Source organism: Dermacentor andersoni, chromosome 1 (assembly GCF_023375885.2).
Source record: "Dermacentor andersoni chromosome 1, qqDerAnde1_hic_scaffold, whole genome shotgun sequence".
In the NCBI taxonomy this organism is placed as follows: domain Eukaryota; kingdom Metazoa; phylum Arthropoda; class Arachnida; order Ixodida; family Ixodidae; genus Dermacentor; species Dermacentor andersoni.
In genome coordinates this window covers 95,512,420-95,537,018 of record NC_092814.1, presented here as the reverse complement: position 1 = coordinate 95,537,018, position 24,599 = coordinate 95,512,420, and the positions used below count along the sequence as shown (strand labels likewise).

Genomic DNA, 24,599 nt, shown 5'->3' with positions numbered 1-24,599 from the left:
GTGTGTTTGGCATATCAAAGGTGTCATCACTAAATGTGACAATGAGCTCCTGGAAAATGAGCAGCGTCGCATGCAAATGCTTCAAAATTCTCGCTGGACAAGGCAGCTTTGCCGTTGTTTCCTCTTATTCACAATACAGTGATGTGAATACCTTACCGCTGAACTAATTTTTTTTTTACTGCTGCGGTACGAGGGCTGCACAGTTTTCGTGCGTACAAAGCTAACATTTTGTGTCCAATCGTTTGAATAGTGAAAACTGCGGTTTTATTATAAACAGTAGCTTCATTTTATTTCCTCCTTGTGTAATATAAAGAAGAGGATGCAGTAAACGTTTTCACTATTCTGGCATGTCCAGGTTCACAATGCTTTGCATAAGTACGCATGCAGTTAACCATTATATATATATATATATATATATATATATATATATATATATATATATATATATATATATATATATATATATATATATATATATATATATAATGTGTGTATGTGTGTGTGCACATGTTTATCTCCATATGAAACTTTAGGTGATATCTTATGCATATGCAATACAGTAAGCGTACATTATTCATCAAATAACGCGCTGCCCCCTGGGACCTATGAACAACTTGGACCTTAGCTCCAGAGCGCTCAATCATGAAAGTCACATGCAGCATAAATAAAAGTATCGAGTTAATAAGCGAACTTCACTTTTGGTGCCAACGGAGGCACACATCGCTACAGTCGTTTCTAGTAAAGGTGCTTCGTAGGAAGTGTGGCAACGAATTCTATACTGTGAGCACAATGTACATAAAAAAAATTTGCAGAAACCATCGTCGATTATTGTTAATGCAAGCGATTAGTCTGAGCGAGCGAGCGAACAAAAGAACGCGAGAGAAAGCGAGCGAGAGAGAGAGCGAAATATAGTTAGCGTGAGGGCGAACGAACGAACGCACGAGCGTTTTCCTTGCAAATCAACAGTCCGACGACCGACCACCGACGACTGAACAACTACGAAACATCCGACGGAGAAGAGACAGAAAGCTATTCGCTTTAATATTTCTGAAACTCGTCGTTATAGGCTCGCCACGCTTGGGCGCAGAGCGTGGTGTGATCGCACTTATATAGAAGCAGCAATTGTTTATTAACATGCTGTAACCACAATGACGCGGCACTGAAAGCGGAAAGCGTCCGAAATGTGAGAGGAAACTGAAAGGCCTTGCGGAACGCCCAGTGGCAACTTCCAGCTCGCCACTCTTGCTGCAGGTGGAATGGCGACAGAACAACGGAAGAGCGCGCGGCGTCTGGCTCTGCGCAACATGATTCACGGGTCGAGAATTGCAAAAGCGCAATGCGCACGACACGCAAGACGCGCGCACCAAGGCGCCACGCCACGGCGCGTCAGCGTCTTTAGCGGCTTCTACCGTGGCCTCCGCGCGCGCCGCCGGAGCTGATCGCGGAGGCCACGCTTCTACAATATTCAACAACCCATCAACGCGATCCAACCTTGCGCAAGGTGGCGATGCCGTCGTCACATCATGTGACCAAGGTGGCCACGTGATTCGTGATGCCGGGCAGCCGGGCGAGCCGGGCATAGTTGCGTTATCGCACTCGCATGGCAGTGTGGTCTGTTTGCGACTGTTCTGAATGTGCTGCCGCTGCCATTTGTCGTGTAAGTGTAAGTGTAAGTGTTTTGCTGTCAAGAAAACGATATTCTGTGATTAGTTTGGGTTGTGCGATCTGTTTGAGCCAGGCATAATAGCGTTATCGCACTCGCATTGCGCTGTGGTATGTTTGCGGCTGTTCTGAATGGGCTACCGCTGCCCTTTGTCATGTAAGTGCTGCAGTGTTTTGCCGTCAAGAAAACGACATTCTGTGATATGTTTGGGTTGTGCGATCTGTTGGTGTGGTTTTAATTTGGAAATCAGTAGTGTTTTCAATTGGAGGGCGCCGAGTGGAGGGCACTAATCAGCTCTTCAAGTTCGTTGTCATGTTATGTGAGGCGCCTTTTCACTGGCGCTGTAATTAAGGCGTTAAGGGCAGTGTAAGGACGAAAGTTAGAGGGACGAAATCGTGCCTGTGTGTCCCTAGCGTCGGGATCGGCCGCTATGCGTGATCCTAACAAGAAAGTATTTTGCAGAATGCGAAGAAAGGCGGCAAAATTGCTGTCTGTGCGCACCTTGCCGATCTCCGCAGTAGAGCCGTCATCGTGGTATTTTAGTCTCCCGTTTAGCAAGAGTGTTGCAGACAAGAGAACTGGTACAAACAGGCTTTCTTTAATGATTCAGTACTAGTACGGTATACCAAGAGGTGAGGTCAAGTGCCCGCCCAATTTTCTTCCCTCTCGCTACAGCGCACTGACAGAATTTTGCGTGCACATACCGTGCTTTTATCGTTTGCGCTTCAGGTTCTCGATTGTTTTTTCGCCCTCTTTACCCACGTGATCGGTATTTCATGGTCTTACGGGGAACAACGTGTGTCCATATATTGTGTCCAATATATGAAACGGCCAAATTCGATTTTATTTGACGCCTCAAATGGTAGTAATGTATTGAGCCCCTTGTAGCTTTGTGCTTGTTATCAATTTTTCTACTTCGCGAATGGATACAGCATGTACGCTGCATATATAACTAGCTTGTGGATACTGCGTACGTGAGTCGAGTATGCCCATGGTATAATATAACTTGTATGCTTTAGGTAGTACGATTGTTTGCAGTTTGGGACATGTGTCGGAAAGTACGCTGTGCGTCCTTCGTGCTTTACTTAGTCGGCGGCCTGCCGAGTTCGTGCGGGTGCCATGTGTGCGCATGGAGTTTGCGAAGTGCTCGCGTGGTTTCTTTTTTTTTATGTGTTCGCGTGCTTCGTACAACAGGGCATGCCGGAGTTCTTTGTCCTTGTGCAACACATTTTCCTAGCGTACGTCCGTGCATTATTTGATACCGGTTTCACACGGGGCCCTTTTAACCGCTATCCAGTCCGTTACAAATCGAAATTCTCGGTCGTGATTGGCTCCTTTGCGCAAGCTACGAGAGTGAGCCAATCGCATCGATAATTTCGATCCGGATCGGGCTTGATCGCAATCGAGAGTAGTCGTGTGACACCGGTTTTACACATGGCTCCCACATAGGGAACACTTTGTTCAGTGCTACTGAGTGAAGAGCAAGTGCGTATATATGCCAGTGGTGGTACGTGGGCAAGTCTTCCTGGTGAAGCCAATGCTTGTGCATTCAAAACATTTCAACTACCAGCGTAATGCATCAATGTGTCTACTTCGGCAAAATGAAGCACCAGTGCAGATATCTGAGCATACCTGTCCAGGGCAGCAAGTGTGTCTACATTGAAACCACTACCAGCATGTGCGGCAGTTCTATTTCCAGCGGGACTGCAGCATAATCAGTAGTGTGCTCTCAAGCTGTTTATCTATGAAGCTCTGCCTGTACTGTGTGCCAAATATTTTTGGACGTGAAAGTGGGGGTGAATTGGTAAACATCAGTGGAACTGTGCCTGGACTTTGTGGCAAATGTTTTTGGATGTGAAAGTGTGGGTGAACTGGCAAAGAATTTGCTCTGGGCTACATGTGTCAAACGTTTTTCTCATTCAGAGTACTTTTTTTTTTTACTTTAGGAGACTGGAGATGTGCGCAAAGTGTGACATGTCAGTGTTCTAATTAATGTATTTGGTGGTTTGCAAATTATTCTTTGCAACTTTGATTTTGCCAGAGCGGTACAACTTTGCCTCTTGTACAGGGCTTTTAGATAAACCACTTACTAATTATTATGACCATTGCTTCCTTTGTTACACAAATGCAGCTTCCAGTGCATTCCAGTTTATTTCCATGTTTATGCAAGTTTCAAATATGTGGCTTGCATATTCATTTCTCACGTTCTGCAGTGGCAAGATGCAGCATTACTGTCTCATCGTTCGCTGTACTACAGTAGTGTTCACTTGTTACACTGAATCCCCCGTTTAAGCATTCTGTACTAATTTCACTTTATTGCTTTTTTGTTCTATGGTTATTTTTCTCGCCATTACCTTTGATATATCCTAAAGGCAGCATTTCCAATTTTGCATTGTTCCCATTTTTTTAAATTTCTGTCACAGGATTGTTTTATGATGGTATGCGGTGGTATTTCTTTTTGTGCCCTTTTCAAGCTTCTAGCTGATTGGTAACATTGCTTGGAGGCAGGTACCATCCGATTCATACTCTTGCATTTTTCAGTCTACTTTTTCCATTCGCTCCGATGTCACTTCTGCATAACTCTAGTCCATCTAGGAGCACGTGCTCTTTGCTATGATAAATGAGAAACTTTAGTACATTCCATGTTTTTCTGTTCATTTTTGTATGTGTACTTGGAATTTTGTTTATGTACTAGTGAATGTTCACTTTCGAGTTCATTACGAGTCCTTTCTGTGACGTTTGTCATTGTTGATATACTTTTACTTCTATTTGCATTTCTCACACATTTTGTTCGAACCTTGCATAAGCATTACATCTTAATAAAGTGTTTTTGCTTGGTCACAATGTTCTCATTTCATGCACTCCTGGCATGAAGGGCTTGGTCTGGCCGCCTGCCAAGACGTGACCATTTGTTCTTTGCAGGATGCCATTCCCATTTTGGTTGTAAGCATCGTAGCTTACTAAAGGCGGTATTAAGGATTCATTATTCCTAACAGGCTCATTTTCGTGTGACTTGGTAGAGGATGCGCCGGCCATGCGGGGAACAGTGCTTGGCACTGCGCCATGGCTCTTACAGTCAACACCGACGCTTCTACTCATCTGGGGCGCGATTGGAGATCGTTGTTCGAAATGCCCGATCAGTTTCACCTCACGCAATTGGCCTAGGCCGTGCCGACAGGTGCGGCTGACGACGTCTGCGCGGCATAGGCCAGTCGCGTGAGGCGAAACTAAACGCGTGTTTTGAACAACGATGTCTGATCGCGCCCCTGTCACCCGCGAAAATGCGCTTCAGATAATCGTAAACCTTTCAAGACCACTTCTAGACCAGCTTTTTGATAACGTCCTAAAAACGTTTAGAAATTGGTTACGAATAGCTTTGGCAAAGGAATTACTTGTCTTTCCCAATCCTATTTCTAGACCAGCTTTTCGAATACGTCTTGCAGACCTGTTCTAGATCGTCTCAAGAAAGTAATTAAGCCGGACATTACCAGACATACACGACGTTTTCCCACCGAAGTTCTCTCCTTCGTGTCTTCTTTAACCCGTTTTTATCGTCTTGGATAAACGCTACGAAAACGTTATGTATCTCTTTTGTGCTACCTGGGTAGTTAACGCGATTTCTTCAAATAAATGCCTCTGCACTTGCCGCTTATCCAGAATGTAATGGAACACGTTGGGATCTGCGACAAAAGGCTTTAAAAAAAAATCGACATAAGAAAAAGCACCCGGTATACGTGACTCAAAAAAGAAAACATGAAGAAAACCTAGAAATTAATACCGGCAGAAGAACGCTGGCCGCGGACAAGCCATGCTGTTGCCGTCGTGGGGAAGTTGCGGGCCCGTGTCGGTCGAACGCGGCCACGATCATTTCACCGGCGGTCATGACGACGGCGCGCTGTTGCCTGCCGGCGGTCGGCAAACGGGCTGGCCACGTGCAATAACCAAGCTCGGCCCGACCTTCTGCCGAGCTCATCTTTTTGCTTGGGCGCGTACGTGAGAGAAGCGCGAGTGAGGAGCCCGGTTGCCGCAGGCGTTCGCGTGCACCGTCGCGCCATGAATTTCCGAAACCACACGCAGGCTTTGCGGGATGGCGTCGAGTGTTCTTAGGGAAGCGCGAAAGGAGAATTACGCTGCAGTACACACGTCATACTAACTCGTTTTGACGGTAGCAATACGTTGAGTCGCTATATTGATTTAATGCTAACGCATTACAGTCAACAGTCATGGCGACATGGGTTTCTGCCATTCTAACTTCTATACCTTTATATAGGGCTACTGGAATAACGAAATTTCCGAATTGAATACCGAATATTTTCATTTATAAAGAATGTAATATATGAAGTTTGTATGCAGGCTGTCTGGTAATAAAGACTTATTTAGGTTACTTGATAAACGCATGAAATGCCATTCACATACGGTCAACTCAGCAGCTTGTAATTGACAACCTTATTGTTCCAGGTATCAGGTGCACAGTGCTGCCAACGGGTGGAGCCATTTCTTTCACTAATACGGATGAAGAATTTCCACAGATTAAAAAAAAGGTTATTCACTTTCCCACTATAATTTCTGTGATGATCAATTTTTATACGTTGGCATTTTAGGGTGCCGCCGTTTTAAGAAATTATTTGATGCCGACATGGAGCACTGGGTATATGTAGCACTCGGTCTGTGCTGGTATTCAATGTATTTCTTTGATGCCAACTTGGGTCACTGTGTATGTGTCAGTAGGTGTGTACCGCTCTACAATGACGAAACAGATCTCTTATATTTATCCCATGCTGAGCGGAATCGAGTCCACGGTCTGCTCACGGTCAGCAAGCCGACGCTTTAACAGGCTGCGCCACAAATGCACTGGGTATGTGCCGCTTTGCAATTAACTCCTAGATGGATGAATGAATAACTTTCTTGAGGTTCCTCGGTGCGCGCGATGAGCGCGCAGCGGGCCGCTCCCACATCGGGACAGAGAGGCCATGCCCCTCCGCCGCGTCGCGGGCCCGATGGAGTGCTGTGCTTCAAGGTCCGAGCTGCGTAGAGCTCGGTCCCACTCTTCCTTGGTGGTCCTAGCCCCCGGCGCCAGGGGACAACCCCAAAGCATGTGAGCAAGTGAGCATGTGAGGTTTGGTTCGGATTTTGTGGCGAATGGACGTGCTTTTCGGGGCTGCGTGGCGGCGACGAAATCACAAGTTTTTGTGCATGCTTCGAGCTTGCTTCTGTTTTTGATTTGCTGATTTTTTGCCTTTAAATAGTAATTGGGTGGTCTTTCTTTTTGTCGCTCGTATTTCGGGTGCGCGAGCGTGTTTCGTGCACATTTGGTTTTGCAGGATTGTTAGAGCGTCCTTTCGCGCCACGTGCTTCAACACGTGCAGCCCGTTGGGACGTTGAGTGTTTGTAGTCTTTAAATGGTAGCTTGGAGGGGGCAAGATTAATAGCTATTAGGTGGTTTTACTGTGCGTGTTTTTGGTAGGAAAGTGAGAGCGGGGCCGCGTGGTTGAGCGCGTGCGAGAGCGTGTCATACCTTCGGTCTCCGCGGCATTGATCGCTTTGGAAACAGTGCTGACAGTTGCTTTGCGACATTTTGAGGATTTGGATCCTGTGCGTATCGGTTCTGGCTAAGAGGCACGTGCTCTGCATTGATATAGTGGTATGGTATTGTAGTATTTGCAGCAGTAGTAGCATTATTATAGTATTATAGTATTTGCAAAAAGCCGTGCAATACATGGCGAGAAAGCCGGTAAAGCAGGCAGTGCGCATGGGGTCCCTCAAGGCAGATGAGGATACGGATGAGAATGAAGATGAGAAGAACCAACCGGCACACAATGTGACGTCGATACTAGGCTGCAGAAAATGGAGGCTTTCCAGGAAGAGCTTGTCAAACAGGTGGAAGAGCTCAAAAATGAGCTAAACAGGGAGCGTGATGCAGGGAAGGTAGTTGAAAAGAGACTTGAAGCAGCCGAGGAAAAGCTGAACAGGGCCGCCATTGTGAACGAAAATGTGCGTGACAATGGAACGCAGACCCCCGACGCGACAGGCGAGGGGGGGTCAGCGAAATACGTTGAACGCATGCAGGGTGATGAAGGGTTTCCTGGAAAGAGCGGCACCTACCTTGAGGCCGCCACGCGGAAAAAGCAGGAGCCCAGGGGACAATGCCCCTTGTCGAGTCCGAATCACGCGGAAAAGGAATAAGGGAAGCAGGGAGAGGTAGGAGAGAGTGAAAGGGTGATTATCGCCGGCGACTCAAACATGGCTAGTTGCTCAAAAGCAATTGTGGAGAGGGTGAAAGGCGATAAAAGAGTGGCGGTAGGGACATTTCCAGGGCAGACACTCGGTTCTGTCATGGAGCGAGCAAAAGAAAAGCTTGCGGAAAATGCCAACGTGCGCAACCTTGTCATAGTAGCAGGTGGGCTAAATGACGTCCTGAATAGGAAAGGGACAGGACTAGCCCAGCGCTTGGCGAAGGGGGTGGACAACTTGCGCGAGCTATCCCCTCAGGTGCAGATCGTGGTGTGCACGGTGCCGGAGGTGCCTGTATGTGACAGTCACGTACAAAGAACCGTAATGGCTGCTAATGAGGCAATATGGAAAATGAGCCGAGAGAAAGGCTTCCAGGTGGTCGAAGTAAACAGAGAAATGAGAAGGTGTGGTGGTTTTAAACGAGACGCGATCCACTTCAATTACAGGCTGGCACAGTAAGTGGGCTGGCGACTTGCTGGTCGCGCTGTTGCTTCTTTAGGGGGCCCACGGGCGCTCAGGAGGCCAGAGTAGGCAGTAATGAAGAAGGTCCCCAAGGGAACCTCAGTATAGCATAGCCGTCAATAAGAGAAAAAGGAGGAAAGCAAGAAAGAGAGCTCGCCATACAATAGGCTACATACACATGCAGCGCGGCAGAAGAAAGGAAAAGTGGGCAGAGATTGAGGAACAGTTAAATAGACAACAAATAGGGGTGTATGCGGTTACAGAAACACACCTTAGAGACTCAGAAGAGCCGCCAGCGATTGAGAATTATGTTTGGGAAGGGTGCAACAGAACTAAGTCGGAAAGAAAGGGAGGGGGAGTCGGAATGCTCATCCATCAGGGAGCCAAATGGAAAAGAGTAAATTCAAAATGTCAAGAGCATCTTTGGTTATCAGGTACAATGAGTGGGAAAAAAACTTCGCTGGGCGTTAAGTATTTGTGGACCGGAAATAATTGCACAGAGAAGAATAAAGAGGTAGTGGAATGCAGAAGCGCTGATATTAAGGATTTCGGGAATGGTGCTGAAATTGTCCTATTAGTTGACATGAATGCCCACATACAGGATTTAGATGGCTATACTGACAACAACGGGAAGTCAATGCTAGACCTTTGTGAGCAACATAACATTGTTATAATACAGGGCCTAAGTATGAAGGGCAGATCACGTGGGAAGTGGGAAACCGGCAATCGACCATTGATTACTGTCTGATGACAGAAGGAATTCATGATAAGTTGAGAGAAATGGTCATTGATGAGGAAGGGTATAGCAGCATAGGGAGTGACCATAAATGCATCATTTTAAAAATGGGATATGCAGTTGGGAAAGAGAGCAAGGAGCGCAAAATGGCCAGTCCAAATTTGAAGGCTGAACAAATAGCAAATATAGTCACTAGAGTCGAGGAAGAAATTGGCAAATGGCCAAGTAAAGAGTGGGAATATGGTGAGCTTTTAAGTGTAATAACGACAGAAATACGAAAAGAGAAACAACATGTTCGTTGGAAAGGAAAAAAGAAACCGAAAAGCTGGTGGAACAGGGAGATACGAGAAGCGATCGCAGAACGACAGAAAGCATCTCGAGAGCACAGGCAGGCAAAGAAGGCGCAGTTGCCGCAGGATGAAGTAACCAGTAAATGGGAAATATACCGGGAGAAAAAGTCTATGGTTCAAATACTGGTGCAAGAAAAATTAAAAGGTGAAAGTGAACGTTGGTTGTCAGAAATACGTGAGAAAAAGAAGGCCGCACCTAGAATATTTTGGAACCACATCAAATTATTAGGCAGGAAGTCAACAACACATCCTAGAGGAAGATGAAAACAGACTGCAAGGAGAAGCGGCAATAAATTATATCCGAGAAATAACAGCCGAATCTTTCCAAGGCAATGACGAGGTTGTATTTGAACAAAAAAAGAGCATGAAAGAGACCAAAGTGGAAAAGGTGCTCGTGCTGACAAATTTCAACTGGAAGAAAGCGGAAGAGAAAATTCCCAAGCGCACAGCCACAGGGCTAGACGAGGTTCCCGTTAGGCTGATTAATGAACTAGGACCAAAAAGTAAGGAAGCTCTGGTGAAAGCAATGGAACAAACTTTAAAAGATAGACAAATACCAGACAGTTGGCGACAAAGTAGAATGAATTTAATTTATAAAGGCAAGGGGGAGAAAGATAGAATTCACTCTTATAGACCGTTGACCATTACATCGGTAATATACAGGCTAGCAATGCAGGCAATCAAATTAAAGCTTCAAGCTTGGGCAGAGAATAATGGCATTTTGGGAGAACTTCAGAATGGCTTCAGAATAGGTAGGCATTTAGATAACTTATTTGTTCTTACTCACTGTATTGAAATATCAAAAGAAGAAAGCAGACCGTTATATGTGGCCTTTTTAGACATTACAGGAACCTATGACAACGTAGACCGCAACATTTTGTGGGATATTCTGAAAGGGGAAGGCTTAGGTGACGATTGTCTACAGCTTTTGAGAGAGATTTACCTAGAAAATACCGTTTGCGTTGAATGGGAAGGGATGAGGAGTGAGGAGAAAGTTCATATCAACAAGGGACTGAGGCAGGGGTGCCCTTTATTCCTGCTGCTGTTTATGATGTACATGGTGAGGATGGAGGGCGCTAGAAGGAAGCAATATCAGGTTTAATCTCTCATACAAACAGACGGGTACAGTAGTAGAGCAGCAGCTCCCAGGTTTATTTTATGCGGATGACATTGTGTTGCTAGCTAACAAGCAAAGTGATTTGCAACGTCTGGCTGATATCTGTGGACAGGAAGGCAACAATTTAGGTTTTAAATTTTATGTTAGAAAATCAGGTGTTACGGCATTCAATGAAAACAGTGAACAGACAGTGGAGATACAGGGCCAGGAAGTAACTCGGGTAACAGAATATAAATACCTTGGTATATGGATAAACGAGGGCAATAGATATATGGAAACACAGGAAAAAACAATAACAGTGAAGGGGAAGAGAAATGCAGCCATAATGAAGCACAGAGCGCTATGGGGATACAATAGGTACAAGGTCCTCCGAGGTATGTGGAAAGGTGTTATGGTTCCAGGACTTACTTTTGGAAATGCGGTTCTTTGCTTTAAATCAGGGGTACAATCAGGACTCGATCGGAACCAAGGGTCAGTGGGTCGCCTCGCATTGGGCGCTCACGGGAAGACTACAAATGAAGCTGTGCAGGGTGATATGGACTGGACTAGTTTTGAAGTTAGGGAAGCTCGCAGTAAAATTGAGTATGAAGAACGCCTGAGGAATATGGAAGAAAGTAAATGGGCTGGGAGAGTGTTCAGGTATCTGTACAGGAAAAACATTGATTCACAGTGGAGGAAAAGAACTAGGAAGCTTACCAGCAAGTATGCGGCCTGTAGGGTGGGCAACACAGCAACAAAGACGGTCAAGCGGAAAGTCAGAGAGGCAGAAATAATCTCATGGGTGGCGGCAATGAAAAAGAAACCTGCCATGAGTAACTGCTTAAGAGGAAAAAACGAAATCAGGAAAGAAACCATTTATGATAACTCAAAGGGAAGCTCATTACTTTTCGAAGCGAGATTGGGATGCCTTAGAACACGCACCTATAAAGTGAGATATAAGAAGGAACAAGAAGCATGTGCTTGCTGCGGTAAAGCTAGGGAAACTATGGAGCATGTTTTATTAGAATGTGAAGACTGTGAATGTCTACCCAGCGGTCGATTTAGGCACCACTGGCCTCCTTGAAGCCCTTGGGTTCTGCGAGAGCAGTGGAAAAATAAACAAGTCCGCAGTAGGCATTAGTAAGAGGCGATTGGAGGATTGGTGGAAGAAAAGTAGGGTAACGACAAAAAACGGAGATGTACAAAAGCACAGTTAGCAATAGGGGATCAGAAAATTTGGGTGTGGGAGTTCATAGTGTTTATTATTTTTTGTTTTTTATTGTTTAACTTAGGTAGGACATTAGGCAGTATAATAGCAAGAGCTTGGTGGCGCAACCCACCGCCCCATTCCAAAGGGGACGCTCATAACATCCCTCCATCCATTCAGCAAGGCTAGCTATATCTATACAAAAGCGACACGCATTGTGAGGGTGCGCGTCCGGAAAGATTTTGTGCAAGAAGGCCGGGCATGGGTAGGTGCCCGTCTGAAGCCGCCTGTACGCGACTTCTTGTGCTTTATTGAGTGCTTTGTGCGGTAGCGGCAAGGTTCTCTTGACTAACTTATAGTGCTGGGTGAGATCGTTGTAAGTGAAGCGGGGGTCGCGCTCGCTCTCCCATCCTGCCGAGGTGGAGTCCAGGCTCGCATGGTGAGTTAGGTCACACTAACACTTTAGCCAGCTGCGCCACAGATGCACTGGGTATGTAGCGCTCTTCAATGAACCTCTCGCCAACTTGGGTCACTGAGGGTGCGCCAATGAGCGCGCCAAGCGAGGCAACAATTCTAAGCGTTTGCAGGCACCGACGCGCCACGCTTCTCGTCTCGGAGGCCACACGCGGACTTTTCGGCAGTGCCACTAGATGGCACATCGTGTCCAGAAAGGGGCTCTAAAGGGCCCCTCACAAGGCCCCATAACAAATTTTGGTTATACGCTGCAAGTTGTTACATGTCTTCTAGGGAGCGTTCTGCCGTAAAAATTTTTCAGATCGGCTCATATCAATAGCCGAGATAGAAATATTTCAGTGCCGCGAACCTATGATTTCAGGAGGCGAGCTCCACTGCCAAGCGAGATGCTCTTTCCACTTGCCCAGCAGTAATTCATATGTGTATGTATGGATAGACCTTTTATTTTAAGGCGAAGCTTCCTTGTCGAGTTCGTTACTTATTCGTACGTATCTGGTCTCTAACGCCGAGCGCTTTTAACAGGGTGGTATGTGGCGCCATCTAGGAACAGTGTAGTGAAGCACTTTACAAGTTTACCGTTCCGTGCATACAGCATATAGCCTCCGCAAGCGAAATTCCTTCCCGGCATTCTCCCATCCCGGACCGCGAGGATCACATGATGCATACGTCACAGGCTCCACCTTTATTTTTTTTTTCTCCTCGCTTTTTTTTTTCTTGCGGCGCGGCGCGCTTCCGCTGACGGCGTCGCGCGGAAACTGTTGCGATTGTTTCGTTTCGCGCAGCGCACGATTTTGCGCGATGTGCACGAGGACACCTGACTAGCGGTATAAGTCAGTGCTACACGAATACTGAGGCAGATACAAGCGGATCACAGAGTACGATCCCGCGCTGGAACACAGTAGAAAATGACATGTACAACAGCAGCACCACGGAGTGGCAACGCGGCGCCGCCTGCGGGGTAAAATTTAAACCGGCGGGTACATCTCTCCAATCTTTCTTTCACAGTCTTGGTTGCACTGCACGTGTTTGCGCAGGTTTTCTACCGCGTGCACATGTATCTGTGGGTGGATAAAGCCCCTCCATCCACGCGCCACCGTTGGCGCGCGGATGGAGGGGCTTTATGTGTGGACGTTTCATTCGAAGGACATGTGCACGATGTACACGCTTCAATCTGCCTTTAAGAAGATCTGTATGGTTGAGGACTACTTTTGTGGCTTCAATGTGGCGAAAGGGTAGCGTCTACTTAGCCATGTAGGCGACGTGGAGCAGTTAATCGGAAATGACATCGTATGCGGCGCCGGAAAAATCGTCGGCACATACGACGCGTGTTGTATAATCTCATTTTTGCAGTTTCCCACAACATGTCTGCTACAAATTCATGTCTCTGTTGGTGACCAGGGACTTCCATAGGCACTGTGCAGAAATATACAAAATATATCGCCGCATGGCACAAATACGACATGCGCACGTAACTTCAACTAGTACGTTCCCTACAATATAGAATAGAAGCAGCAGCGTAAACAGCTTGGCAATTTTTTTACAGTGGTCAAGAGACGCAAGTTGTAAAGCATTAGTAATCGTGTCTGCTTCAGCAATGCCGGCGCGACCAAGAGGCGGGCGTGTATTTTTCAGTAACTCGTTGAGTTGATTCAGACCTCATTGACAAGCTGCAATAGAGATGTATGATATCCAAGAGAACATTGGACAGCCGGCCGCGACCCACCCTTCCCAACGCAGATGTGGAATCCGTAGTTGACGCAAGATTCCATATCGTCCAAGAAACTCTCATGAAAAGCACCCACGCCACAACTGAGAAAATCATCCAGGCAGCAATAGCAAATTTCGCCGGAAGTATGGCCAAGAAGATTACCATGCTAGACGCCAAGGTCAATGGATTTGCAGCGCAGCAAAACAATTTTATAGCCCATGTGAAGAAGACCTATGTAACCAAACAGCATCTCAACACCTCACTAAATGACATTCAGCCCGACAGAAAGCAGGCACGAGCAAACGGCGAAATACCTCCCTTTCAGTTGCACCTACCCGCGAGCGCTGGCAGGGAACAGAACCAACCGAACATGGCGGTTCCTAATCACAGGACGACAAATGTGCTCTATATTCGTCGCATATGGCAGTGGAACTGTCATTCCTACCGACCACAGCATGCTACCTTACAAGAATTTGTCAAACAAGACCCACCTGACCTCGTAGCACTGCAAGAAATAAATACACGAAACGTCCGGCTACAAGGGTACAACGCCCACGTACAAACAAAATGCACGGCGATCCTCACCAAGAACAATCTCACCATGCAGGCATTGGAACCAGTCCACACACCGATTGAACACACCACAATAGAAGTCATACCGGAAAGGAAATCAATCGCACAAGAGTCTCTTCGAACCGAGTGTGAACAGCCCTCCGAGAGACCACCTTTAAGACTTCGACCACATTGTGCGAGAAACTAAACGATAGTCATCAAGTCGTTATAGTAGGGGACTTCAGTGCCCCACACACGGCCTGGGGATACCAGACCACCACAAAGAAAGGAGCCTGAGTACATGACACTGCACAACAGCACAGACTCGCCATGTCGAACGACCCACTCCAAACCACGAGAATAGGCAATAGTGTCTCCAGAGATAAAAGCCCAGACCTCACCTTCAAGCTAAACGTGCCCTCGGCAGAATGAAGCCGACTCCCAGAAACTCTGGGCAGCAATCACCACATCCTCCAACTAACCGTGGCCTACACTCGCAAGTCCGCCAGGGTTGGAACGGCCTGGGTAACGGAGTGAAAGTCATTCAGAGATGGGCTAAATGTCGAGACCACCATCGAGAACATAGATGAATGGCTGACGAAAGTCCTCAACACGGAGGAATGCCACACTAAGAAAATACCGCTGAATGACGTAGCGCCAGCTGCGAGAAGAGCTTTCCTCAACAGATGGAGGAGACAGAAGCTAAACAAGAAATTAAAGAAGTGAATCGCCCTCCTCACGGAGCAAGCACAGGCATCCGCGGAGACATCAGGAAGACAGATCTGGCACACATTCTGCGACAAACTCCAGGAAACCCTGAGCACAAAGACGTGGCACCTCCGGCGCGCCCTACAAGGACGTAGCAGCAACAGCACCTCTGTAGGCTCCTTCAAGAAATTCAGAAGCTGTGCGGCGACCCACCTGTTACTTGACCAAACCTTTATGCAGGCTGAACTCTTTGCAGCATTATCGACTCTTTCCAGAAACACCAGCCAGGACAAAGATCAACAATGCATCAACAAGAATCTCCATAACCTTCCACAGCAGGCTACCGCAGCCCTACTCCAGTACTTGAATGCATGCTGGGAGAAAGGAGAGCTGCCGGCTGCCTGGATACACTCGGAGGTTGCCATGATACCCAAACCAAACACCTCAGCATCAAGAACTTGCGGCCAATTTCCCTTGCCTCGTGCGTAGGCAAACTTTTCGAGCACACAATACACAACTGGCTAACCCTATAGTTTGAAGACAACGAATATTTTTCGAACAGTATGTTCGAATTCAGGCAGAACCTGTCAATGCAAGAAATGTTCCTTCTACTCAAGGAAGACCTCATTGACCACCTGAGCACCAGAAGAAAATCCTCGACCCTAGCTATCGACATAAAGGTAGCTCTTGACAACATCAGTCGCAAAGCTATCCTCTGCAACATCGAAGACCTGGGCTGCGGGTCTCGGACATACGACTATGTCAGGAATGTCCTCACGGACCGCACGGCCACAGTGGGAATATACAACCTCCGCAGCGACAGCTTTAGACTACCGAGCAAAGGCACCCCGCAGGGTTCGATCATACCGTCGTTGCTCTTCAACGTCGCCATGATCAAGCTACCTAGCCTGCTCGACGCCATACCACACCTACGACACGGTTTTTATGCGAGCAGCATTCCGGGCAAGTTGGTAATCCATTGCTTAAATGATATTGGGCTACATAAAAACGACACGGACGTGAAAGAAGACGACACACCAAGTGGTGTGTCGTCTTCTTTCACGTCCGTGTCGTTTTTATGTCGCGCAATATCATTTAAGCAATGGTTTTTATGCAGGTGATATTACGTTATAGACAAGGGCCTCAAACATCGGAACACAAGGAACACGCCTACAGGAAGCAGTAGATACCGTCGAGAGCTATACCATCGAGAGGCCTCCGCTGTGCGCCCAAGAAATTGAAACACCTCATCCTCAAGACAAGACTGACAGGCAGACCACCCGGATGCTATGAACCCGATCCCAGCGTCACCCTCAATGGAACGCCCATCCCAAAAGTGGAAACCCTACAAGTTCTACTGATACACATCCACAAAGACGAGTACGGGGCGGCTACCCTCCCGCGACTACAGCGAACGCATCTCGTCAGGAGAGTTGCAAGCCATAGAAGCGGCATTAAAGGACAAGACACGCTATGCGTGGTGCAAGCACTCATCCCAAGTTGAATAACATACAGCATGCCCTACCTTGCGCTGAGGAATGCAGAGGTAGAAAAACTCAACATTCTAATACGCAAAGCCACCAAATTGCCCCTGGGGCTCCCATCCACGGCTTCGACTACAATACTTCTAAAGATGGACGTACAGAACACCTGAAAAGAACTAGCTGAAGTTCACAAAGCCAGTCAATCAGAACAACTGAAGCTCAAGCCCATCGGAAGATCAGTGCTCCAATGGCTGAGCTATGGTGAAACCTTTATAGCCACCACAGACCGAAAAGAAAGAATTGCCCCGAACATCCCCGAATCCCTGTGCGTAGCACCAATCCCACGCAACATGAACCCCACGTACCATAAGAAGACAAGCCCAAGTGGATACCCTATGGCGAAACATAGATTCCCAGGGCAGAGAGCTAGCGTCTGCCACAGTCCGCACACAAAACCCTGAGACTGCAGAAGAGGTGTTCGAATGTCCGCGCCCCCAGACGCACATAAAGTGTTGTTTGTTGAAAGAGCCAAGTGTAATACAACAGCACTGCAAGCCAGTTTAATAAGATGCAACCGGCATGAGATTGACCAAATAAAATGCTACGTTATCTAAACTGACACAACAAATTGATAGGCTGCCAAAGGAGTGAGCCATTTTTATTGAATGGAAGCTATTTTACAGAAGTTAACTGCTCCATGCATTCATTGAGGAGCTGGAACATCTCTGCAGCAGACTCATTTTGAACAGCAGTCGCTTGCATCGTTCTTTCCCAAAACTTCAATAAGTGCTGCTATTCCTTATAGTATTTGAACATGAACGAATACTCTGCAATTTTGAAATCTGAATTCTTGATTCGAACACGATTATTTGTACACACCTATTAATGTTATATAATGCCACATGTACTATTGCATTCAATATGAGTTGCAATGTGAGAATCTTCTTTTTTAGTTGGTGCTGCCATACTGCGATACAATGCCCATATGGCAGTGCTACACAAAAAATGGTGAACACCGTTCCGATTACTGGTAGCACCCCGTTTACAAGAAAAATGGCACTTGCCATTTTTATTATTGAGAGAACTGACGGCTGTATGCCCATGTTGCAACTCATATTGAGCATGACTGTATACATTGTTCTTCTTTTGGCAAATAACTGTTTTCACTAGACTATCATTGTTATTAAGTTACTGCTCGGCGCAAGGCAAATCTACATGCATCCGAAATTTATTCAACATTGTCACAGATTCTCTAGAGGAGTCTTATCTGATCAGATTGCATGCATGACGTGAATATTGTTGTCCCTTCTTGAATGTGAAAGAGCAGCAGGGAATGCACAGTAATACATGTATAAATAATGAATGGACTTGATCCACAAGTTTACAATAGATGACCAATGAATGTGCTCACCACTATCGTTGTCAATAGAGTGTTGCCCGTCTTTCTGGGCAAAAGTTCATCCAATAAACAGTTCATTTCTTAACTCACATTATCGGCAGTGTTTAAGTTCTTCACCGTCTCTACAATGTGATGATATACTGTATGTTTACCTGCAGCGATCTATACTTGGTATTTAATGTAATCGGTTGTATAAAAAAGAATCTGTTAAGGTATTGTGCATGTGTTCAGTTCACTGGTAATCTCCTGAAATGTGTTCTATATACAAGGAAAAGTTGCAGCCTGCAAAGTATTAGAAAGTACAGTTGACCAATTGTTTAACAGTACTGCGTGAGCCTCGACTGGCCAACTGGCCAGCGTCTTCTAACAGTGTGAAGCAACAAGATCAGCAAGAGTAGCGCATGCGCACCAAATACATTTGAAGTGCAAGTTTCGTCTGCTAGGCTCATCCTACCAGCATGACACAGCCCCTGGCATGATTAATGCGGCGCAAACTTCCCGGCTTATTGGAGATAGCAGGGGCATGTGTTCCTGGCTTGCGTGCTTTTTTTTTTCTTTTGCTGCCGTGTGCTGCTCTAGTGCGCATGCACAGGAAAATAATGAACAAAACATGCAAAGCGGCAATGCAACAGTATCACATCTTTCTTGTGTACTTTGTTCTTTATCTTACGGTGCACATGGACTACAGCAGGATATGTTATAAAAAAGATGCATCCGGGTTCATGCGCACTTGCTGTCTCTGATAAGCAGGGAAGCTTTCACTGCGTTAATCGAGACAGGGACGGTGTCATGCCTGTGGGAAGAGCCTAGCAGACGAAACTTGAACTTCGAGTGAACTTTGTGCATATGCGCTACAGGTGCTGATCTCGTCGCTCGGCGCCGTTAAAAGGTGCTGACTGGCCAGCCAGTCTATGCTTGCGCAGTACTGTTAAAGAGTCAGTCGACTGCACATTTCACGAAGGAAAGAACTAATTGATATTATTCGCTACTGCTGTGGAATTTGCACTTCTGTTTGCATTATCACAGAGTATGTACCAATAAAACTTAAATTCGAAGGGCTTCAGATATTCATTTCAACTAATACATTTTAGCCTACCTTGACCAAACTGCAGCACCATGTAAATACTGTTATTGCCAAATACCACACTGATTTACTTGATATTCGTCAGCAAGAGTAATTGCAGTAAATTATGGCATTTACTGGCAATTTACTTGATTCTATTTCTTTTTTATCATCCACCAGTCTTGACTGACTGATTTGGGTGTTAACATAGGCAGAGGGCTGCTCGAACCATTCACAAAGCATGAAAAATAATAGTGCTGGAATATAATCATAATAATAATATAAGCTTCTATGAAGACGTGGAATCAGCGACGGGTAAAGTCAAAACAAAATACACTATACTGATGGGCGACTTCAATGCCAGGGTAGGCAAGAAGCAGGCTGGAGACAAGTCAGTGGGGGAATATGGCATAGGCTCTACGAATAGCAGGGGAGAGTTATTAGTAGAGTTTGCAGAACAGAATAATATGCGAATAATGATTACCTTCTTCCGCAAGCGGGATAGCCGAAAGTGGACGTGGAGGAGCCCAAATGGCGAGACTAGAAATGAAATAGACTTTATACTCTGCGCTAACCCTGGCATCATACAAGATGTAGACGTGCTCGGCAAGGTGCGCTGCAGTGACCATAGGATGGTAAGAACTCGAATTAGCCTTGACTTGAGGAGGGAACGGAAGAAACTGGTACATAAGAAGCCAATCAATGAGTTAGCGGTAAGAGGGAAACTAGAGGAATTCCGGATCAAGCTACAGAACAGGTTCGGCTTTAACCCAGGAAGAGGACCATAGTGTTGAAGCAATGAACGACAATCTTATGGGCATCATTAAGGAGTGCGCAATAGAAGTCGGTGGTAACGCCGTTAAACAGGAAACCAGTAAGCTATCGCAGGAGACGAAAGATCTGATCAAAAAACGCCAATGTATGAAAGCCTCTAACCCTACAGCTAGAATAGAGCTGGCAGAACTTTCTAAGTTAATCAACAAGCGTAAGACAGCGGACATAAGGACCTATAATATGGATAGAATTGAACAGGCTCTCAGGAACGGAGGAAACCTAAAAGCAGTGAAGAAGAAACTAGGAATATACAAGAATCAGATGTATGCGTTAAGAGACAAAGCCGGTAATATCATTACTAATGTGGATGAGATAGTTCAAGTGGCTTAGGAGTTCTATAGAGATTTATACAGTACCAGTGGCACCCACGACGATAATGGAAGAAAGAATAGTCTAGAGGAATTTGAAATCACACAAGTAACGCCGGAAGAAGTAAAGAACGCCTTGGGAGCTATGCAAAGGGGGAAGGCAGCTGGGGAGGATCAAGTAACAGCAGATTTGTTGAAGGATGGTGGGCAGATTGTTCTAGAAAAACTGGCCACCCTGTATAAACAATGCGTCATGACTTCGAGCGTACCGGAATCTTGGAAGAATGCTAACATAATCCTAATCCATAAGAAAGGGGACGCCAAAGACTTAAAAAATTATAGACCGATCAGCTTACTGTCCGTTGCCTACAAAGTATTTACTAAGGTAATTGCAAATAGAATCAGGAACACCTTAGACTTCCGTCAACCAAAGGACCAGGCAGGATTCCGTAAAGGCTATAGTCTCAACAATAGATATATTCACACTATCAATCAGGTGATTGAGAAATGTGTGGAATATAACCAACCCTTATATATAGCTTTCATTGATTACGAGAAAGCGTTTGATTCAGTCGAAACCTCAGCAGTCATGGAGGCACTACGGAATCAGGGTGTAAATGAGCCATATGTAAAGATACTGGAAGATATCTATAGCGGTTCCACAGCCACCGTAATCCTCCACAAAGAAAGCAACAAAATCCCATTAAAGAAAGGCGTCAGACAGGGAGATACGATATCTCCAATACTATTCACAGCATGTTTACAGGAGGTATTCAGAGACCTGGATTGGGAAGAATTGGGGATAAGAGTTAATGGAGTAACTTGCGATTCGCTGACGATATTGCCTTGCTTAGTAACTCAGGGGACCAACTGCAATGCATGCTCACTGACCTGGAGAGGCAAAGCAGAAGGGTGGATCTATACATTAATCTGCAGAAAACGAAAGTAATGTTTAACAGTCTCGGAAGAGAACAGCAGTTTACGATAGGTAGCGAGGCACTGAAAGTGGTAAAGGAATACATCTACTTAGGGCAGGTAGTGACCGTGGATCGCGATCATGAGACTGGAATAATCAGAAGAATAAGAATGGGCTGGGGTGCCTTTGGCAGGCATTCTCAGATCATGAACAGCAGGTTGCCATTGTCCCCAAAGAGAAAAGTGTATAACAGCTGTGTCTTACCAGTACTCACGTACGGGGCAGAAACCTGGAGGCTTACGAAAAGGGTTCTACTTAAATTGACGACGACGCAATGAGCTATGGAAAGAATGATGGGTGTAATGTTAAGGGATAAGAAAAGAGAAGATTGGGTGAGGGAACAAACGAAAGTTAATGACATCTTGGTTGAAATCAAGAAAAAGAAATGGGCATGGGCAGGACATGTAATGAGGAGGGAAGATGGTCATTAAGGGTTACAAACTGGATTCCAAGGGAAGGGAAGCGTAGCAGGGGGCAGCAGAAAGTTAAGTGGGTGGATGAGATTAAGAAGTTTGCAGGCACAGCATGGCCACAATTAGTACATGACCAGGGTAGTTGGAGAAGTATGGGAGAGGCCTTTTCCCTGCAGTGGGCGTAACCAGGCTGATGATGATGACAATCATTACGTTATCCAGGCCAGGGTTATGAAAATTACTTCTTGTGGAACTGAAGCATGTGCACAAACACACAAGATCAGGTTAGTAAGAAAGCAAATGACACACAAAAACTGAGCTTACATGTTACTCAAAATATTTTATTTGTGTCTGCGTCGCTAGGTACTTTGAACTTGCATGATCACACAAGTTATGAATAAATCATCTTTGATTAGGGCCTTCCAGGGATTGCCGATAATAAAGAAATAAATAATTATGGCAGCGATACCTGTCACACACTGACCACAACATCTTCCTTGAAGCAGAGCAACTGAAGCCTCATTTGTGCACGAAATTTTTCGAGTAGCTCGTCCACTAACCTGTGAATGGTCAAAAAAAGGCAACCTTTCAACACCACCTCATGAAAAGGCACGTATATTGTTTCCACAAGATAAGCTCACACTTACTCCTTTTCTTTCGTGCTACCAAAAGGATCCAACTTGTTTCTGCATATCATAAAATAATTTCTGGAAGTGCACAAGAAACAATTATATTGCTGCTACAGCATTTAAGACTAAAGCAAAAAGAAAAAGAAAAGGAGACTCATAACCATACCCTGTACTCTGGTTTCTGTAGAAATCCACAGCTTCCTCAAGTGCTCGAAGGTCGAGAGTAGCCTGAAAAAGATGTCCTCATAAAAAAATGCTGCTATGAGAATTCCCTGAACATTTTCCGGCCCACACAAATTTAAGGATGTACCTTGAGGAGCCAGTTGCAACCACTAAAGAAGAACCATACTCTGATGACTCTCAGTTTCTGAACTCTATTAAGAGCAGTCGCAAGTGTTCAGCTTCTTGATGTGTTTGGAGACTACACCACGGGAAATCGAGAAAGATGCCCTGCTACTCTGAGAAAACACTGATTATACTTCAGCGCCACTGGAAGAACCTCTGGAAACTCCAGGACAACATCATCTAATCAAAGCAAAGTCCTATGGTTTTAGATGTTGCCTCAGCACTATAACACAACTGACAGAATTTGTTCATGACATTAGCAGCTCTTTAGACACAGGTGACCAGATTGATGCTATTTTTATAGACTTTGCAAAGGCCTTCGACACTGTCTCACACCCTAAACTTATGTGCAAGTTGTTCGCTATACTAAAAGATGCATTCTTGGTTGGTTGGACATCGGACTTTCTTTCCCAGTGTTCACAATATGTACGTTTCAACTCAACTAACTCATCCTTGATGTCTGTTTCATCAGGGGTTCCCCAAGGTTCAGTACTGGATCCTACTTTATTCCTGCTTTATATTAATGATGTCCCGTTACACATGTCAGTTAAAATACGCCTTCTTGCAGATGATTGCATTTTATATCATACAATTAAATCTCCAACTGATCATGTTGTCCTTAACAATTCTTTCTCTGACTTTTGTAACTGGTCCAAAGCTTGGCAAATGAATATCAACGTTTCCAAGACTGTCTATGTCCCTTACACGACGTTCATACCCTTCCTTCATTGGCTACACTTTTCATAATACTACTTTAAATAGAGTGTTTGAATTCAAATATTTGGGTATCCTACTAACACACAATTTGTCATGGTTCAAACAATGATGTTACCTACCTGTAACAAGGTCCTTCAAGGGCTAGGTTACTTACATTGTATGCTGCGCATTGCTCCTCAAGAAACTAAACTTCTAACATATAAAACGCTCATTCGTCCCATCCTTGAATATGGCTGCGTTGTATGGAATCCATATAGACACTCTGACATCAAAAAACTAGACTCTGTGTAAAGAAAGGCAGTGCGTTTTGTTTGCAGGAGATACGACAATGACTTTTTGCTGTCAAATTTTTTCCCCCCTGTTTGGTCTCGCTACTCTTGCAGTGCATCGCCATCTTGAATGCCTAAAATTCCTTTAGACGTTAATTCTCCTCGTATCTTTTCTCTAGATAACTATATGACCTTTTCCGAACCTTCATTTATGAGGAGTCACCATGCCCTAAATATTTTAGCCTTTTTCACCCGCAATGATTCTTAAAAATACAGCATTTTTCCGTCGACAATTGAAGCCAAGAATTCCTTGCTGGGAACTATCCGTCCACATTGAAAGAATTCACGCAAGCTTGTTTATAAATGTTTTTATGTTTGTTGTATATCCCACTCCTGCAATAGCCTCATTGAGGCTGCAGTATGTATAAATAAAATAAATAAAAAATAAATAAAGTAAGGTTATCTTTAAGTAGCTGCGCCATCGCCCATACACAAGCTACATTATGCTTGTTGAAAGGAGGTACTGTTTGTGTGCCACTTCTAAAGGAGGCACATTGTGGATGTTGGTTCTAGCATTGCCTACCCTACAGCTTACATGCAGCAACGAACATGTGATGTCTGAAGTACTATCCATTGGCTTGCAGAACATGCATGATGTGCCCAGTCAACTTGCGCTGCATGAGCCGGTACAAATACATGCTCCAGATGCTGTTAACTTGACAACACTATATAATTTAGACAATACTAATTTTGCCCATCAGATTTTCCAATATGGGAGGACAATATAACAATGCAAGTATTATTTGTTCATTAGTGCAAAGCAGCCATGGCATAATGGTTAGAACACTTGGCTTGAAAACATACAGTCTGCTCGATTCGAGCTCCACCTGGTTGGATACCTTTCTTTACATTCTGTTGTGCCCTGCCTGAAGCAAAGTGTGACAAACACATGAACAAACATGATCGGTGCATTTC

At 45.3% G+C, this 24,599-nt stretch overlaps 1 protein-coding gene and 1 long non-coding RNA gene across 2 annotated transcripts in view; one reads left to right on the top strand and one right to left on the bottom strand.

Moving 5' to 3' along the window:
- The first annotated feature begins 1,559 nt into the window (after positions 1 to 1,559).
- The window catches only part of LOC129380534 (uncharacterized), a 42,103-nt gene continuing 19,063 nt past the window's right edge, over positions 1,560 to 24,599 (top strand). Inside the window, exons 1-2 of the long non-coding RNA XR_008608659.1 lie at positions 1,560 to 1,657; positions 6,122 to 6,204. This is a non-coding gene — a long non-coding RNA (uncharacterized lncRNA). The remainder of the gene's footprint in view (positions 1,658 to 6,121; positions 6,205 to 24,599) is intronic.
- The window catches only part of Sec5 (secretory 5), a 49,575-nt gene continuing 46,960 nt past the window's right edge, over positions 21,985 to 24,599 (bottom strand). Inside the window, exons 25-27 of the mRNA XM_050193798.3 lie at positions 22,460 to 22,521; positions 22,312 to 22,371; positions 21,985 to 22,224 (exon numbers count right to left, since the gene is read on the bottom strand). Coding sequence (XP_050049755.1) covers positions 22,137 to 22,224; positions 22,312 to 22,371; positions 22,460 to 22,521 — 210 coding nt within the window. The 3' untranslated portion in view covers positions 21,985 to 22,136. The remainder of the gene's footprint in view (positions 22,225 to 22,311; positions 22,372 to 22,459; positions 22,522 to 24,599) is intronic.